This window comes from Hemiscyllium ocellatum, chromosome 28 (assembly GCF_020745735.1).
Source record: "Hemiscyllium ocellatum isolate sHemOce1 chromosome 28, sHemOce1.pat.X.cur, whole genome shotgun sequence".
NCBI lineage: Eukaryota > Metazoa > Chordata > Chondrichthyes > Orectolobiformes > Hemiscylliidae > Hemiscyllium > Hemiscyllium ocellatum.
In genome coordinates, this window is record NC_083428.1 from 12,534,993 (window position 1) to 12,552,881 (window position 17,889).

Sequence of the window (17,889 nt, forward strand, 5' to 3'; positions counted from 1 at the left end):
AATGTTGTTCAGGAGAATACTGAGATAGAGGCTTTTAGACTAGATAGGATTGAGGTTCACAACGAGAAGGTGTTAGCAATTCTGGAAAGTGTAAAAATAGATGTCCCCTGGGCTGGATGGGATTTATCCGGAGATTCTAAGAGAAGCCAGGGTGGAGATTGCTGAGCCTTTGGCTTTGATCTTTATGTCGTCATTGTCTACAGGAATAGAAGACCGGAGGCTAGCAAATATTGTTCCTTGTTCAAGAAGGGGAGGAGAGACAACCCTGGTAATTATAGACCAATGAGTCTTCCTTTGGTTGTGGGTAAAGCATTGGAAAAGGTTATAAGGCTTAGGATTTATAATCATCCAGACAGGAATAAGTTGATTAGGAATAGTCATCATGGTTTTGTGAAGGGTAGGTTGTGCCTCACAAATGTTATTGAGTTTTTTGAGAAAGGTGGAGAAAATGAGGACTGCAGATGCTGGAAATCGGATTCAAGAGTGTGTTGTTGGAAAAGTACTGCTTTTCACAAAATACAGAGTCATAGGATTGAGGATGATTTTGTGGTTTGGATCAAACATTAGCTGGATGAAAGAAGACAGAAGGTGGTGGTTGATGGGAAATATTCATCCTGGAGTTCAGTTACGAGTGGTGTACTGCAAGGATCTGTTTTGGTTCCATTGCTGTTTGTCATTTTTATAAACAACCTGGATGAGGGCACAGAAGGATGGGTTAGTAAATTTGCGGATGACACTAAAGTCGGTAGAGTTCTGGATAGTGCAGAAGGTGTTGTAGGTTACAGAGGGACACAGATAAGCTGCAGAGCTAGGCTAACAGGTGACAAATGGAGTTTAGTACGGAAGTGAGGTGATTCATTTTGGAGGGAGCAACAGAAATGCAGAGTACTGGGCTAATGGTAAGATTTTTGCCAGTGTTGATGAGCAGAGAGATCTCAGTGTCCACGTTCGTAGATTCCTGAAAGCTGCCACCCAGGTTGATAGGTTTGTTAAGAAGGCATTCGGTGTGTTAGCTTTTATTAGTAAAGGGACTGAATTTCGGAGCCATGAGGTCATGCTGCAGCTGTACAAAACTCAGGTGCAGCCGCACGTAGACTATTGCGTACAGTTCTGGTCACCACATTATAGGAAGGATGTGGAAGCTGTGGACAGGGTTCAGAGGAGATTTACTAGGATGTTGCTTGGTATGGAGGAAAGGTCTTATGAGGAAAGGCTGAGGGACCTGAGGCTGTTTTCATTGGAGAGAAGAAAGTTGAGAGGTGACTTAATTGAGACATGTAAGATAATCAGAGTGTTAGACAGGGTGAACAGTGAGACTCTTTTTCCTTGGATGGAGATTGCTAGAACAAGGGGGCATAGCTTTAAATTGAAGAGTTATAGATATAGGACCAATGTCAGAGGTAATTTCTTTACTCAGAGAGTAGTAGGGGCATGGAATGCACTGCCTACAACAGTAATAGACTCACTGACTTTAAGGGCATTTAAATCAACGTTGGATAATCATACAGATGAAAATGGAATTATATAGGTTTGATGGGCTTCAGATTGGTTTCTCAGGTAGGTGTAAGATTGAGGGCTGAAGGGCCTGCACTGTGCTGTAATTTTCTATGTTCTACATCCTTCTCTTGTTTTAAAATTGAATTGTAACTTATTTTCCGATCTGACAGACACAACACTTCTTTCATTTTATTTCCCTGTATCTTTGACTTTTCTTTATTAGACACAAGATGCAAGGTGTGGTCTAATTAGAGAATTCCAAAGTTTAATCACTATGTCTTCTCATGTTTAAGAGAAATGTAACATTCTTATTCCCTTTGATGGAAAATTATCAACCTAAAATATTAGCTATTTCTCTGTCCTCAGATACTGCCTGACTTGCTGAATAGGTTCAGCACTTTCTGTTTTTAAACCTGTTAATTTTGTAAATTGTTATTTTGTAATGGTCTGTTTCCATGCTGTATGACTTGATGACTTTAGAGTCAAATCTACTAAATAATTAATATTTCTTTCAATTTCATCCCTTGCGTTTTCAGCAGATCTACATCACAGTTTGATGACTATAGGTTTATCAACTCTTATTCTGCCCACACAGTTTGTCAATTGTTGTAAGTCATTGGGTGCTTTCTCTGAATTTTCTAATTTCGTTGATAACATAAAATTGTGACATCACAGGCAAAATTTGGAATGAAGCCCATGAAATATGTTTTCACATGCAAGACGAGAATCAGAAAAGTTTCTTGTACACACTTACCAAATTCTTCTCCAACTCAACCCTTAACACTATGCCAGTCCCTGTCTGTGTTTGGAAAGTTAAAATCCCCTATCATAACCACTCTATTATTCGAACAGATAACTGAAATCTCCTTACAAAATTGTTTCTCAATTTCCTGCTGACTATTAGGGGGTCTATAATACAAGCCCAATCAGGTGATCATCCTTTTCTTATTTCTCAGTTCCACACAAATAACTTCCCTGGATATATTCCCAGGAATTATCCTCCCTAAGTACAGCAGTAATGCTATCCCTTATCAAAATTAGTCAGAGCATTGAGCATAGGAGTTGGGAGGTCATGTTGTGGCTATACAGAACATTGAACACTTTTGGAATTTTGGGTACAATTCTGGTCTTCTTCCTGTTGGAGGGATGTTGTGAAATTTGAAAGGGTTCAGAAAAGATTTACAAGGACATTGCCAGGGTTGGAGGATTTGAGCTTTATGGAGAGGCTGAATCAGCTGTGCTTGATTTCCCTAGAGCGTTGGAGCCTGAGGGGTGACCTTATAGAGGTTTATAAAATCATGAGGGGCATGGATAGGATAAAAAGACAAGGTCTTTTCCCTGGGGTGGGGAGTCCAGAATTAGAGGGGATAGGTTTACGGTGAAGGATATAAAAAGGACCTAACAGGCAACGTTTTCATACAGAGGGTGGTGCGTGTATCAAATGAACTGTCACAGGAAGTGGTGAGGCTGGTACAATTACAGCATTTAAAAGGCATCTGATGGGTATATGATTTGGAAGGGTTTAGAGGGATAATGGCCAAGTGCTAGCAAGTGGGATTAGATTAGGTTAGGATATCTGGTCGAGTTGGATCAAAGGGTCTTTTTCCCTGCTCTACACCTCTATGACTCTGAGGTAGGGCAAGCTTTTTGTAGCAAAAGCCATTGTTTCTTTATGCAGTTTACCATACAAATGTAACTTCAAGCCAGAGAGTAACAGAATTTCAAGAGTAAGAAAAGCCTTTTAAGCCCTTTCTAAAAAAATGCTTCATAGCATGAGTGTCATTGACAAAGCCAGAATTTAATTTACCTTCCCTTAATGCCCTTGAGAAGGTGGTGGTGAGTTCCCACCTTGCACCAAATCCTGCAGGTACACCCACGATGCTGTATTGCTGGAAGTTTCAGGATTCTGATCCAGTGGCAGCAATATAATTTGCCATCAGGACAGTGTGTGGCTTGGAGAGGAATTTGTAGTTGGTTGTGGTGCTCCTACACATTCACTGCAGAACTTTCTAAGTTTAAGAAGTCATATCAAACTTGAAAACATTAACTCTTCCTTTCTACACAGATGCTGCCAGACCTGCTGAATTTCTCCAGTTTTCGACGTGTTTGCTTCAGATTGCCAGCATTTGCAGTATGTTGCTTTTACACATATTGCCATTGTCCTTCTAGGTGGTAGAGGTGTGGGATGTGGAACTTGGCTGTTAATGGGTTTCTCGGCAAGTTACTGCAATACTCCTTGAAGGTGGCACACATTAACGTCTGCTGTGGATGGTGGGCAGGGAAGCAGCCTACTTTAGAAGGTCATATGGATTTTATATCTATTTGAAGAGGAGCAAGATCATACAAACAAATACAAGTCCTCCATTCTCCAACTTGTTAGTATTCCAACCCCTCAGGTGTTCAGCCAGCCGTTAGGCTCGAGCGCACCTGTCGACTGCGTCAGCCACCAACCAACGGCCGTTAGAGCGCGAGCGCATCTGGTGGCGACATCACCCAACACCAACCGTCGCGCCGGAGTGGGCCAATCATGAGCTGACGTCCCCTGCTCCTCCTCCCTCCACCCGCTGAAAACACCTCGAGCGAGGTGGGGGTGGGGAGGCCGGAGTCGCTTCGGCCACGGTCGGAAACATTCGGCTGTTTCCGTGAGCGCCGCTCACCGACTTGAACAATAACAATTACCGCAACTTGACATCCGTGATTTAATGGCGTGCGTGTGACATTTTGGAAACCGTAGCCAATTATTGCCCCCTGTCCCTCCCACGGCATTGTACTGGAGCTTTAAAACAAAATTCCTTAATGACTTGCACCAAGTCTCTTCTTGGTCTTGCAACGTTGGAACTGACTTGCCTATAAAATGACTTAGTTTGAGGCTGCTTGAAGATCTATCGCATCGTTATGAGCTGTATCCGCCGGCTCTTGCTGGCTGTTCTCTTTACAAGTATTGTTAGTGAGTTTAATAGCAGTAAGCAGTGGTACACCAACACCTGGGCTGTCTACATCTCTGGTGGGGCAGGGGAAGCCAGAAGGATAGCTCGCAAGCACGGATTCATCAACTTAGGACGGGTATGGCTCATGCTGGTTATGCCACTGAAAGGCTGGCGTTTGTGTACAGTAGTTTCTACTGCCGCAGGATGTCCAAAAACCGCTTTCCTTATGTTGTTATAATGCCGAACTATGCAACCAATTTACTCGCAGCAAGCTCCTGTAGACAATGTGATCACCAGATCCTCTGGGATTTCCTTTTTTTTCTCTCTCTCAATACGTTCAGGGCAAGATTAAACGCTGATCAGGATATTAGGCTTTTTAGAAGAGTGTCTATTCCTCTAGTATTTTTTGTACTGTGCCCAAACAAAATGCACACTGATTTTTTTTTTGTTCCATCCCTTTGCATACTTGGGTTCGGATTGAAGTGGTGTAACACCAGCGTGAGAGGGGATTGATACCTGATAGAAAGGCAAACATGCCAATACCTAACTTTTGAAAACTAGTGCTTCAATTCCAAAGTTAAAGCAGCTGCAAAATTTGTTTTAGAACAGGAGTACGTCAAGAAATGTGGCGATCCATTTAATCATTTTGAGTCTTAGGGGAGCTCTAACAAGAGGAGGTATTGTTGCTGATGAGAGCAAATGGAAATGACTGAGAGACTTGTGATAATTCACTATGCTGTATTTGCAATTTTTTCTTTTAATGTCTTTGTCCCAATACGTAGAATAAATGCCATGTTGTTTTGTGGGAAGATATGTGGAGCTTGAAGTAATAGTTTGAAATTTTGCAACTGCATCAATTGCTTTGCCTCTGCGTAGGTTGGTATTTAATGTTAGTATCACCGTTAGGAACATTTTTTAAAACCCAGTCCATGCTTGTACTAGAAGTGCTAATAAAAAATGTATAAGCCTGCTTTTACAGTAGCACTCAACTGAGTTAAATGTGAGTCAAAATATGGAATATAACTGAGGCTGGTGTTTTAGTGTAAGATGTTAATAGGAGGTTTTGTAATTTTTTTTAGTGGCTTAGATTTAATGGAGCAGACCTCATTATGAAGATAATGGGTCTGACCCACACTCCATTTTCTGCTGCCAAATGTATTAACTGCTTGTTCTGTAGAATGTTGTTGCAAAATTAAGTGTTGTCTGTTATACAATGACATTAGCTGCATAGCTTTCAAAAAAAAACTTGGGTTGATTTTGGAGCTATTTAAAATATATATGAAAAGTATTTGGACCTTGCCATTATATTGACCAAAGTCTGAGAATTTATTTAATGCGGCTATTAAGTGTACATTATGCAGATTATATACTTGCTACATGTATTAATCCTTCACTTTTTTTGTTTTTAAAATTTAAAATCCAATGTTAATGTTAAGTTCTCCCAAACTGTTTTGGACCATGTTAATGACTTGCAGAATAACTAATGATGCCTCTTAAGTCTCTCAATTTCTGCTTGCCTTCTGTCTCTTTCCACTCCCCCCCCCCCCCCCCCCCCCCCCAATCCCTTCCTTTTTCAGAGTAGGGAGATTTCTGAAAAATAGTTTCACTACAACAGTAAATGCTGGATTTAGCTATTTGACTTGTTGGTTTTTTTTTAATAAAGGTTTTTGACGATGGGCGCTATTACTATTTTAAACACAAGCGAGTGTCAAAACGATCCATCAATCCACACCAGATGCGACATAGGCGACTGGAAAAGGAACCCAAGGTAAATTTCACTAAGTTGCCTTTTCAAACTAGTTTTTATTATTTCCTCATTGGATGAGGAGATTATTACCCTGGGGGAAATGGTGGTGAACCACCAACTTGAGCTGCTGCAGTCCTTTTGGGTGTAAGGGTGTTGGTGCTGTTAAGAAAGGAAGTCAAGTATTTTGACCCAATGAATGAAAGAGTGGTGATATATTTCCAAGTCTGGATGGGGACTTGCAGGTGGTGATGGTATTCCTCCTGTATCTGTTGCTTTTATTCTTGTGGTATAGTTGTGTGTATGGAAGGTGCTTTTAAAGGAACCTTGGTAAATTTCTGCAGTGTGGTTTTGTAGATGCTATAACTGCAAGTCCATGCCAGGAATTGCATTGGTAAGCTGGCCTGTGTACTTTGAGTGGCCACATAGCTTAGAAGGAACATTTGATCAAGGCCACTCAATTTCACATCTGCTTTTCTTTTTTGGAGTTTGGATTTTTTTGTTTTTGCTCCCCATTTTGGACCAAGCTGTAATGAGATTAAGAGTCAAATTTGCCCTGGTTGAACCCAAATATTAGTGAGCCAGTTATTCTTATTGCTTCTTGATTGCACTGTCCATCCACTTTGCTGATTATTTGGAGTAGACTGGAGCAGTGATTGGCTAGGTTTGATTTTGTCCTGGCTTGTTTTTGGAAATGGTGCGCATATCAACATATGATATCCGTGCTGAACAACTTATCTTGGAGGTATAGCTAATTTGAGTACTCCTTAAAGGGTGTCCACCATCTGGAAGGCAAAAGTTAGGAGTATAATTCAATATATTTCCACTTTCTGGGGTGAGTGCAGCTAAAATAATACCCTATCAAGCTTGATACCTTCCAGGACAAAACAGGCACTCCATCTGTCATCTTCATCATACACTTCCTCCTTACCTGGCAGTGTATATTGTCTCAAGATGCACTGCAGCGACTTGTCCAGGCTCCCTTTTGTTAACACAACCACAGGCAAGTTTCTCTCCAGGCAATGTATTATCCTTACTTAGGACTATATCACCATTCCTTTACTGAGGTTGGGTCAAAACCTGAATTTCCCTTGGTAACTACACTGCATCGATTACAGCATTTCAAGAATGCAGCCCAACACCACCATAGATCAGCATTTATTGCCAATGTCCTGTGAATTAGAGTTTATTTCTGTTGCATCTGTGTCATTTGTGATAATGACTTATTGGTAGTGTGGCAAAGTAAAAATCTTAATTTGTGAAATTGAAACGAAGTTCTTGGAAGATGGATGTGGATTTGAGTAAAATGAGATTTGCAATTTTGAAGTATGATTTATGACATTTGTATGTCTAAACTTTGAAGTTTGGCAGGATGAAGTCATGCCTCACTTTGCTAACAATGATTATTGAGGTATTTGTTAATATTTTTAGTTCTGATTTCTGAATTTGACCTCAGTGTCTGATGTGAAGAGTAACATGGCTATCTTATTATTTAAGGTGAAGTGGCTGGAACAGCAAGTAGTGAAAAGTCGACAGAAGCGAGCATTTTCTGTTCCTTCAGATCCTCTATACCATAAGCAGTGGTATTTGGTAAGTTTGAGTACTTTGCAGGGGTAGAGGCAGACTGGTGGAAAGTGATGTAGTGAGCTTTGACAATACTCCATTTTGAAAAAGATTTGTAAAGTAATGTGAAATTTTTTTTCCCCAGGGTTTTAGGAAAAACAAATTTTGAATTATGTTAGCAGTTATTATTTTTTAGTACAGGCACTTTCAAAAATCCAATTTTATCCTTTACTGTTGTGCATTGTGGGAGTCTGACTTTCTCTGTTTTTGAGTGCTCAAGTCAACATATGTAACTGCTACAAAGTTAGCAAGACACAATTTTTTACAACTGTTACCAGTCTTTGCTGTACCTGTACTAATACCTGTCCCAGGTCTCTTTATTACAATGAATTCTTTTAGCCTTGGCTTTCTTTCATGCTCTCAGACTTTATCTTTCACAAGGCCACAATAAACATCGAAGTTTACTCTTGGTAGTTCTAAAGTCTGAGCTAGTGTATCAATTTAAGTAGTTTAGGGATTTTCTCATGCAGAAAAGACCAATCATTAAAGCAATAATTGATTCTTGCTCTGCAACACCACAGCTCCTAACAGTTCGCATTAATTCTGTCTTGGTTAGTTTTAAATTGGAAATGAAGTACTGACAGTTCTTTACAGGAATCCTGTCTAATAGTACACACTGCATTGCTATGCCATATACCTGTGTTGACGGATTAAATTATTGTGGCAATACAGAACTGGCTCGAAGGTGGTGATGGAGGGGTGCCTTTCAAACTGGAGGCCTGTGACTAGTGATGTGTCACAAGGATCCGTGCTGGGTCCATTGCTTTTTGTCACTTTTTTTATATACAAAATTACTTGGATGTAAACATAGGGGTTATGGTTAGTAAGTTTGCAAATGATACCAAAATTGATGATGTAGTTAACAGTGAGAAGGTTACTGGAGTACAATGGGATCTTGATTGAATGGATGATTGGGCTGAGGAATGGCAGATGGAGTCTATTTCTGATAAATGTGAGTGTTGCATTTTGGAAAGCATATCTGGGTGTGACTTAGAGGTAAGGTCCTGGGGAGTGTGGCTGAACCGAGACTTCTGAGTGCAAGTTTATAGTTTTCTTGAAAGTGGAGTCACCGATAGATAGGATAGTGAAGGTGTTTGGTATGCTTTCCTTTTTTTATTGGTTTGAGTATAGGAGTTGGGAGGTCATGCTGTGGCTATACACTGCATTGGCTAGACCACCATTAGAATATTGTGTGCAATTCTGTTCTCCCTTCTATAGCAAATATGTTGTAAAACTTGAAAGGATGCAGAAAAGACTTACAAGGATGATGCCAGGATTGGAGGGTTTGAGCTATAGGGAGAAGCTGAATAGATGGGGGGCCTTTTTCCCCTGGAGTCAGGCTGACGGGTGACCTCCGGTTTATAAAATCATGAGGGGTATGGATAAGGTAAAGATCTTGGGGCAGGGGAATCTAAAACTAGAGGGCATGGATTTCGGGTGAGAGGGGGAAGATTTGAAGGGAGCTAAGGGGCAACTTTTTCACGCAGTGGGTAATAAGTATATGGAATGAACTGCCAAGAAGTAGTGGAAGCTGATATAATTACAATACCTAAAAGGCATCTGGATAGGTATATGAATAGGAAGAGTTTAGAGGGAAATGGGCCAAATGCTGGCAAATGAGATTTATTGAGGATATTAGTTGGCATGGACAAGTTGGACTGAAGGGTCTGTTTCTATGCTGCATACCTCATTTTCTGTCTATATAACTTGTCTAGCTTTGAAAATGTTGACCAAGTGCTTACAAATTCAGTTTTTCATTTTTGGGTCCTGTGAACTGCAAAATATAAGTTGCAAGAAATTTAGTTTCTTTATTCACTTATAGGGTGCAGACATCACTGGCTGGCCAATATTTATTACTGCTTTCTAGTTGCCCTTGAATGAAGTGCCTCCTTTAGCCAATGTAGTCCATGGGCTGCAGGTTCACCCACCCTTCCCTTTTTAGGAAGGGTGTTCCAGGACTTTGACCCAGCAACACTGAAGGAACAGGGATATATTTCCAAGTCAGGAACTGGTGTGGCCTGGGCAGAGATTTACTGGTGCTGTTCCCATCTATCTGCTGCCCTTGTCCTTGAGTTTGGTAGAGGCTTGCTGAAGATCCTCCATGAATTTCCACAGTGCATTTTGTAGATCATATACTCTGCTCTTGAGTGTAGGTGTTGGAGGAGTGGATGCTTGTGGATATAGTGTCTGTCAACCTGGATGCTGCCTTGATTTAGGTTAGATTCCCGGCAATTTGGAAACAAGCCCTTCAGCCCAACAAGTCCACATCGAACCTCTGAAGAGTAACACACCCAGATCTATTCCCCTACCTTATATTTATCCTGACTTGGCAATTTAGCATGGTTAATTTACCTGACCTTCACATCTTTGGATTGTGGGAGGAAACCAGAGCACCCAGAGGAAACCCATGCAGACATGGGGAACATGTGCAAACTCCACACACACTAACTGAGGCAGGAATCTAACCCAGGTCCCTGGTGCTGTGAGGCAGCAGGGCTAATACTGAGCCACTGTGCTGCCCCAAACTGTTGTTGGAACTGCTCCCATCCACTGCAAGCAGGGAGTATTCCATCATCTTCCTCACTTGTGTCTTGTAGATATAGGTGGACAGGTTTTGGAGAGTCAGGAATGATTTACTTTCTGTAATATTCGTAGCCTCTTTGAGCTTCTCTTGTTGCCACTGTTTGTGGTGATTCCAGTTGAGGTTTTTGGTCGATGGTAACTCCAAAGATGTAAATAATGGACTTTCCTACAATGTTGGAGACGGTGAGGACTGCAGATGCTGGAGATCAGTCGAGAGTGTGACTCTGGAAAAACACAACCAGTCAGGAAGCATCCGAGGAGCAGGAGAATCAACATTGAGCATAAGCCCTTCATCACGAAGGTCTTGTGCTTGAAATGTTGATTCTCCTGCTCCTCGGATGCTGCCTAACTGGCTGTGCTTTTCCAGGGTCACACTCTGACTTCTCGACAATGTCAAAAGTCATTTTAAAATCTAATCTTTAATTTCATTTTAAACCAACACCATCGGTGCCTGTGCAGGTTTATCAACTCGGTTCAATCAGTTATAAAGTGGCTGCCTTTTGTTTAAGCCTGCCTGCCTGCCTTGGCTGCAGGGCTTTATGGAACTATGTTGACTCAATGTGAATTTGGTAGTATATGGTATTAAAATACTAGATTTGTAAAATTACTGAAAATTAGATCATCTGCTGGAATGCATTTGGAATTAAACACTATGGTTTCTTTTAATCTGAGTAACCTTTTTGTAATTAGGTTCAAAATACATTTTTGTTCAGTCACATTTACTTGTATTTAAATGTATGCTTGTTTTTCTTTGACCTGAAGAGACCTAAAATAATACAATACACACTTGGTTGAAGAAGGCAGAAAATTGTGTGGCATGGTTAAAGCAGCATTCTAATGAGCATGAAATTTGGAAGAACAGTTTGTATTTATAGTATATGGGCTTTCCATGAGTGTCAGTTGTACAAATATCTCAAAAGCAGCTCATGAGGTGCTTTTATTTTTGAGGAAAAGTAGCAGTCCATTTGTGAACACCAAGTTCCAACAAACTGCAGTGATAATAGCCAGATAATCAGGTTTTTCTTTCCTATGGATAAATATTGGCCAATTCACTGGGATGACTGTAGGAGCAAATTACTGATGTGATGAAGAGTCCTCTAGAATTGAAACATTAGCTTGCTGTCTCCATCGAGGCTGCCTGACCTGCTGTGATCTCCAGCATTCATTGTTTTCACACTGGGTCAACTCCCCTGCTCTTGAATTGATGCCAACAGGCAGTTGGAGCCTCTCTTTGATATTTCATCTGAAATATATAGCAGTCCTCTCCAATCAGGCTCCTTCGTTATTATGTGGTCACCCTGATTTGGTGACACCGTCATCTGACTTGCATAACAAATGTAAATATGAACCTTGCTCCCCTCTGCTCCACTTTTTGTGAAAATAGTCAATCCTGACAGTAATTTTGTTTTGCAATTTGTAGAATGAGTGATCAATGCTTCAAAAATTTAATACTTGAGTTTAAATAAATCCAATGTCTCTCATTTTTGACTTCTGGCAGATAACTTCTACTATTGTGGTGAATTGTTTCTTTTGTGCCTTTTGGTTAAAATGTTCATACTTTTTTGGGAACTTGTTGTAAAGTATATGTACTTGTTCCAGGGAATCACAGTAATATTAGTTACTTATTTTCAAGCTTGCATCTCAAACTTATGTTTATTTAGAACAATGCGATCCCTAATGACCTAAACGTTCTGTCCGCCTGGAAGCGGGGTTACACCGGTGAAGGGATTGTGGTATCCATCCTGGATGATGGAATAGAGAAGAACCATCCAGACTTGGCCAAAAATTATGTAAGTTCTAATTGAAGTGCCATGTAAAACCGTTTCGGTCTTTATGCCATTTATGAACAGCAACAATAAAGTAAGGGGAAATGACCAACTGTTTCATGAAATGCACTTGTCTTAGGTTTACACACAAGAAAATCTTTGCTATACATTTTACTAGGTGCTCTATACTTAGGATGGCCCAGGTGCTTCGTAGGCAGTGAACTTAAATGTTCGTAGATAAATATCCAGGGAAGTGCTCAGACAGAAACGAATGAGAAAAATAAACTGATAAAGGGGCAGCGTGATGGCGCAGTGGTTAGCACTGCTGCCTCACAGCTCCAGAGACCCAGGTTCAATTACCGCCTCGGGCAACTGTCTGTGTGGAGTTTGCACATTCTCAGTGTCTGCGTGGTGCTCTGGTTTCCTCCCAGTCCAAAGATGTGCAGGTTAGGTGAATTGGCCATGCTAAGTTGTCCGTAGTGTTAAGTGAGGGGGCTAAGTGTAGGGAAATGGGTCTGGGAGGGTCGGTGTGGACTTGTTAGGCTGAAGCGCCTATTTCCACACAAAGTAATCAAATCTAAAATATTGGCTTAGGTGTAAAGAGAACCCCTTTTGTCTTTTTTTTAAATTGAATAATGCTATGAGGTAATTTATGTTCACAAAGTTAAATGCTTAATTTTAAGCAGGTAGATGGGCAAACATATTAAATACCATACCTGAAAGATTCTTGATCCATCAGCGTTGTTGTCCTGTGCTGAAATGCCTGCTTGCAATATGTGCCCGATTTTTTAAGGTCCGACTTAAACATACAATTTTGTGACTCAAGTTTGCAGTTGTCATGTTGAAAGCTGATTAACTTCTATGAAAAATAATTGAATATAATTACATATAAGCCTTCTAAATCAGTAGAAGTAAAGTTCTAAAGCTTTCCATTAACTAGAAAACTATATGAAATAGTTTTAATATCCTTCCATCTCCTTCTGGAACTTTTACAGTACATGCAGTATTAATGCTTCAAACACATGCAAAAAAAAAACCCTGCATTTGACCATGGCCTGAAAATGGTTTTTGGAGGATTCATTAGAAAATAAGTGTAATACTTCAATATTTAGCTTACCTACAGTGTGGAAATAGGCCGTTCGGCCCAACCAGTCCACATCGACCCTCCGAAGAGCAACCCACTCAGACCCATTTCCCCTTGACTAATGCACCTAACACTATGGGCAATTTAGCATGGCCAATTTACCTGACCTGCACATCTTTGGACTGTGGGAGGAAACCAGAGCACCAGAGGAAACCCATGCAGACACGGGGAGAATGTGCAAACTCCGCACAGACAGTCACCCGAGGCTGGGATCAAACCTGGGACCCTGGTGCTGAGTCTGCAGTGCTAATCACTGAGCCACCGTGCCGTCCAGTTTGGTGCCACCTAGTATGGTGACAAAATGTCAGCGAGCAAACCTACATCTAAAAATTTCAACCTGAGCTACAAATCTTCTCAACTCGCTAACGGAATACACTGCCTGGAAAAGTGGTAGGAGCAGGTTCAACTAAGGCATTCAAGATGGACACTGGATGATTATTTGGATAGAAATAGTGTGCAGGGAGATGGGGAAAAGGGAAGGGTAACCAAAATGGTGTAGTGATAGGCTGAATGGCCTCCTTCTTCACCAGCACAATTCTGTGAATCTGTGGTGAAATTTTATTCTAAATTTTTTTTAAAATTCAAGAGCAGGACTAATAGAGGGATATGGGCCAAGTACTGCCAAATGGCACTAGATTAGGTTAGGATATTTGGTCAGCATAGACGAGTTGGACCGAAGGTCTGTTTCCAGGCTGTACAACTTTGACTCTAGGTAAACATTGTCGATTGTTGAGTTCATCCCTGATCTAGTCTACTGTGACTCCAGACCTACAACAATCTGGGTGGCTCTTAATACTTTCTGGGGAATAAATGTTGGTCTCATCACTGATGCTCCATATCCCATGAACAAACAACATGCCTGAGTTTATAATCCTAGTTATAATATTAATCGTCTACAAGGTGAAGGTGTGGTTGACATTAATAATGGTGAAACTGGATAAGTACCTGAAGGAGGAAAGGATGGGAGAGTGCTGGCTTGGTAGGGGCAGTAAAAAATACAAGGCTTAAGTCTGAGAAATTATTTTAGAGCACCCGTTCAGCATGTATATTTCAAGTAGGTATTTCTATTGAGTTGTGTAATTGTGATCCCTGATGAAGGGTTAATGTCCAAAATGTCAACTCTCCTAGTCCTCAGATGCTGCCTGGCTGTGCTTTTCCTGCACTACACGCTCTCAACTCTGATCTCCAGAATCTGTGATCCTCACTTCCCCTAACCTTCTAATATAGTGTAACTTTTCTTTATGTAAGAAACAAATGTTGGAGATCAGTATGGATATCATCTTGAGTTTTAGTTAGAATACTGCTGGAAGGAATGAACCATACAGAGGAGTCTGTTTGGCCCATCCAGTATTTGCTGGGTGTTTTTGTAAGAGCACTCTAGTAGTCCCATTATCTTGTCTTCTCTGTAGTCCTTCAATTATTCTATCTTTCAGGCAATTATCCAAATTACCTTTTGAAAGCCTCTGTGAATGCCTCAGCAACAGTGTTTTTGAGGTTCTCACTACTCACTGAAATCTTTTGGCTGTCAACAGCTTTCATACTGTACATATGCATATCTTGGCAGAATATTTTAAATTAATATCAAAGGCAGATGGTTAAGTATCTCTTCGGTGCGGTTGTTTCTTCAGGTTTTTATAGCTGTGGTGGATCCTAGACAATCTGTTGCAAGTTATCTGAAGACCAAGCAGGCTCCTTGTTTACTCTTTTTTTTTATAGGAGCACTGCAATTATCATTTGAGTCCTTGGTTATTAAATATTAGGGGGAGAAAATCTCCTACGGTCTACTCCTGATGGAAGTTCATGTGTTTGCTAAATATGTAACTGATTTCAATTGTGATATTGAGGGGTCAGTGTTCAGTTCATAGTTACTATGATGTTAGTTTCGCAAAACATTAAACAAAACTCTGCAGATTTTCTGCAATCTTTAAGATTAGAAATTTTCTTCTTTTTTTTTTGTAGGACCCTAATGCAAGCTTTGATATAAATGATGATGATCCTGACCCCCAACCCAGATATAACTTTAACGATGAAAATCGGTGAGTTCTTTACACTAGGTTTCTAGCTGAATTAGCACTAAATACACACTATCTAATAGACTGCATTATATAAAATGATTACCTTTTTAGAGAGCTATCAAATACAGATATACAGCAATTCAAAGTGAATTTAAATCACCAGTTAGGCAGGCCTGTTGCAGTTGTAAAGCTTTCAATGTTAAAGTTCTGATATTTTATGCTTGTTATTGTAGTGGACTATATGCGCCCGTGTATGGTACAGATTACTTATCCCTATCCTCTATCCCCGACCCTGAATTTGCGTATGTCTATATTTACCCATGCGCAAACACCTTTTCAACTATTACGATGGATTGGCTGTCTCTCTTTTATTCTCTTTGGTGGTAGGCCTCTAATTTTAAATGAAGTTGTTCCTTTACAAAATCCTAACTGTTTTCTGTAGTTTAATTCCTAGAAGCTTGGCTCTTGGGTGAACCTAAAGTTGGAGCAGGTTGAAAGAACCCCTCTGTTAGGATCATCCATTTTCAAGTTATTGCTGTTAGTGTCTTAGCTGCTAGCATAACCTACACAACTTGATGTTTTTCTGGTAGAACTGTCTGCAAAGCCACTTCCTGTTTTTTTTTGTTCACTTAAAGTGAGCAACACTGGCTTCCTTTTTAACTCGGCAGGCAGCATCCAAGGAGAAGGAGAAGGATTCCTGAAGAAGGGCTCATGTCCGAAACGTTGATTTCTCCTTGGATGCTGCCTGACCTGCTGCGCTTTTCCAGCAACACATTTTCAGCTCTGATCGCCAGCATCTGCAGTCCTCACTTTTTCCTTTTTAACTCCATAAGTTCAGAGTCCTTTTCTCTAAACAAGTGAGTGGTGTAGATTGATTTCCACTTTCTATGGTTGTGTTTATGGCTGTAGGTTGATCCAGTCTGGTTTGGCTGAGAGAATCTGAAATAACTTCATGAAGGCCAGTATTGATTATATGCATAGTACATGACACTGATCTGGCCATTTCGCAGCTGACTCCTAGAGTATACAGAACCTCTGACACTCCTGTGTACGGGTTTCTTGATTTTGACCAGGCCAATAGCTCCAAAGAGGGAGTTCACATTCTAGCTGACCTTATTCCAATCCATAGGGACAATAATAATAGAGTGGAAAATTGGTGGTACACATTTTGGAGAAATTCAGGCTTCATCAGACAAGCTGTTTTTGAAGTTTTGTTAATTCATTTTTAAAGGGATGTGAAGATCCCTGGATGACTGAATGCTCATCCTTACTTGGGTCTATGTGAAGCTCATGCTGAAGATACATTGCGTCCATTTTAATAAACTTTCTGTTTGGTTTTAAAATAGGAGTAGTTAATTGGGCATGTTGCAATGGAATGACCAAATGATTCACTTGACACCCAGGAGTTCACTTCCAGCATCAGAGTTTGAAATTCAGTGGGGGAAAAACCCCTTTGAAAATCTGAAGAGGTCTTCACCGAACAACAGAAAACATACATTTTGTTTCATCCCTCCTTTTTAACCTTTACGAACCAACCTATTAATTACATACTCTTTCAATTAAACCAGTCATTTTCATTAAATGGCGAGAGATGACAGACTTGTGGTCAACTCCCTGGTCCTCATGGTTTCATGATGTTTACCAGACTCTTTTTTTTTTATCTCCTTTTTCTTGGGGTTTTTCATAATGGATACTGTGTATTCAAGTATATTCCTGCCTAGACATTTGCCACCTGCATCATGTTAACTGCTAATTGCCTATTACGTAAGGACCTTTTTTTTTAAAATTCCTCCATACAGGGAATACAAAAGAGTATATCCATTCCAACAAAGTTTATCATAGAATCTCTATGGTGTGGAAATGGCCCATTTTGGCCCAACAGTCCACACTGACCCCCTGAAGATTATCCCACCCAGACTCATTCCCCCTACCCTACTACTGTTTCCCCCTGACTAACGCACCTAGCCTACACATCCCTGAACACTCTGGACAATTTAGCATAGCCAATTCACCTAACCTGCTCTTCTTTGAATTATGGGAGGAAACTGGATTACCTGAAGGAAACCCATGCAGACACAAGGAAAATGTGCAAACTCCACAGCTGCCTGAGGCTGGAATCAAACACAGGTCCCTGGTGCTGTGAGGCAGCAGGGCTAGCCACTGAGCCACCGTGCTGCCCAAAGTTTTCCTGTCACACCTAAAGTTAGAATTCTTTTTAGCTTAAAGTTATGAGCACTTTCTTACCATATTTACTGGGAACCCTATCTTTATCTCAGGATGTCTTATTGGGATGAGTTGAATGAACACGTTATGTCTGCTAGCTCCTACACCTATGATTTGTTTCTCTCTAATGATATGGGGGCTGCTTTATACTGACAAACTTATTTTATTTGAATCTTTTCCCGTAATACAGTTAGTGACTTTTACATTTTTACATATAGGTAAATCTACTACATCAGAATCTATATATCTGATTTATTTGAAGGATTTTAACTAAACCTACTATTAGTATTGTAACAGATTTGATTAAATAATTTGAGAGGCTTGCTAATTAAATTGGTGTGAAATGTTCTTCTATATGTCTTAAATA

At 40.4% G+C, this 17,889-nt stretch overlaps 1 protein-coding gene across 1 annotated transcript in view; it reads left to right on the forward strand.

Annotated features, from left to right (window-relative positions):
• Nucleotides 1-4,392: 4,392 nt before the first annotated feature.
• LOC132829208 (proprotein convertase subtilisin/kexin type 4-like) overlaps nt 4,393-17,889 on the forward strand; it is a 46,087-nt gene continuing 32,590 nt past the window's right edge. Inside the window, exons 1-5 of the mRNA XM_060846577.1 lie at nt 4,393-4,560; nt 6,088-6,192; nt 7,666-7,758; nt 12,036-12,164; nt 15,244-15,320. Of these exons, the coding sequence (XP_060702560.1) occupies nt 4,393-4,560; nt 6,088-6,192; nt 7,666-7,758; nt 12,036-12,164; nt 15,244-15,320 (572 nt within the window). The remainder of the gene's footprint in view (nt 4,561-6,087; nt 6,193-7,665; nt 7,759-12,035; nt 12,165-15,243; nt 15,321-17,889) is intronic.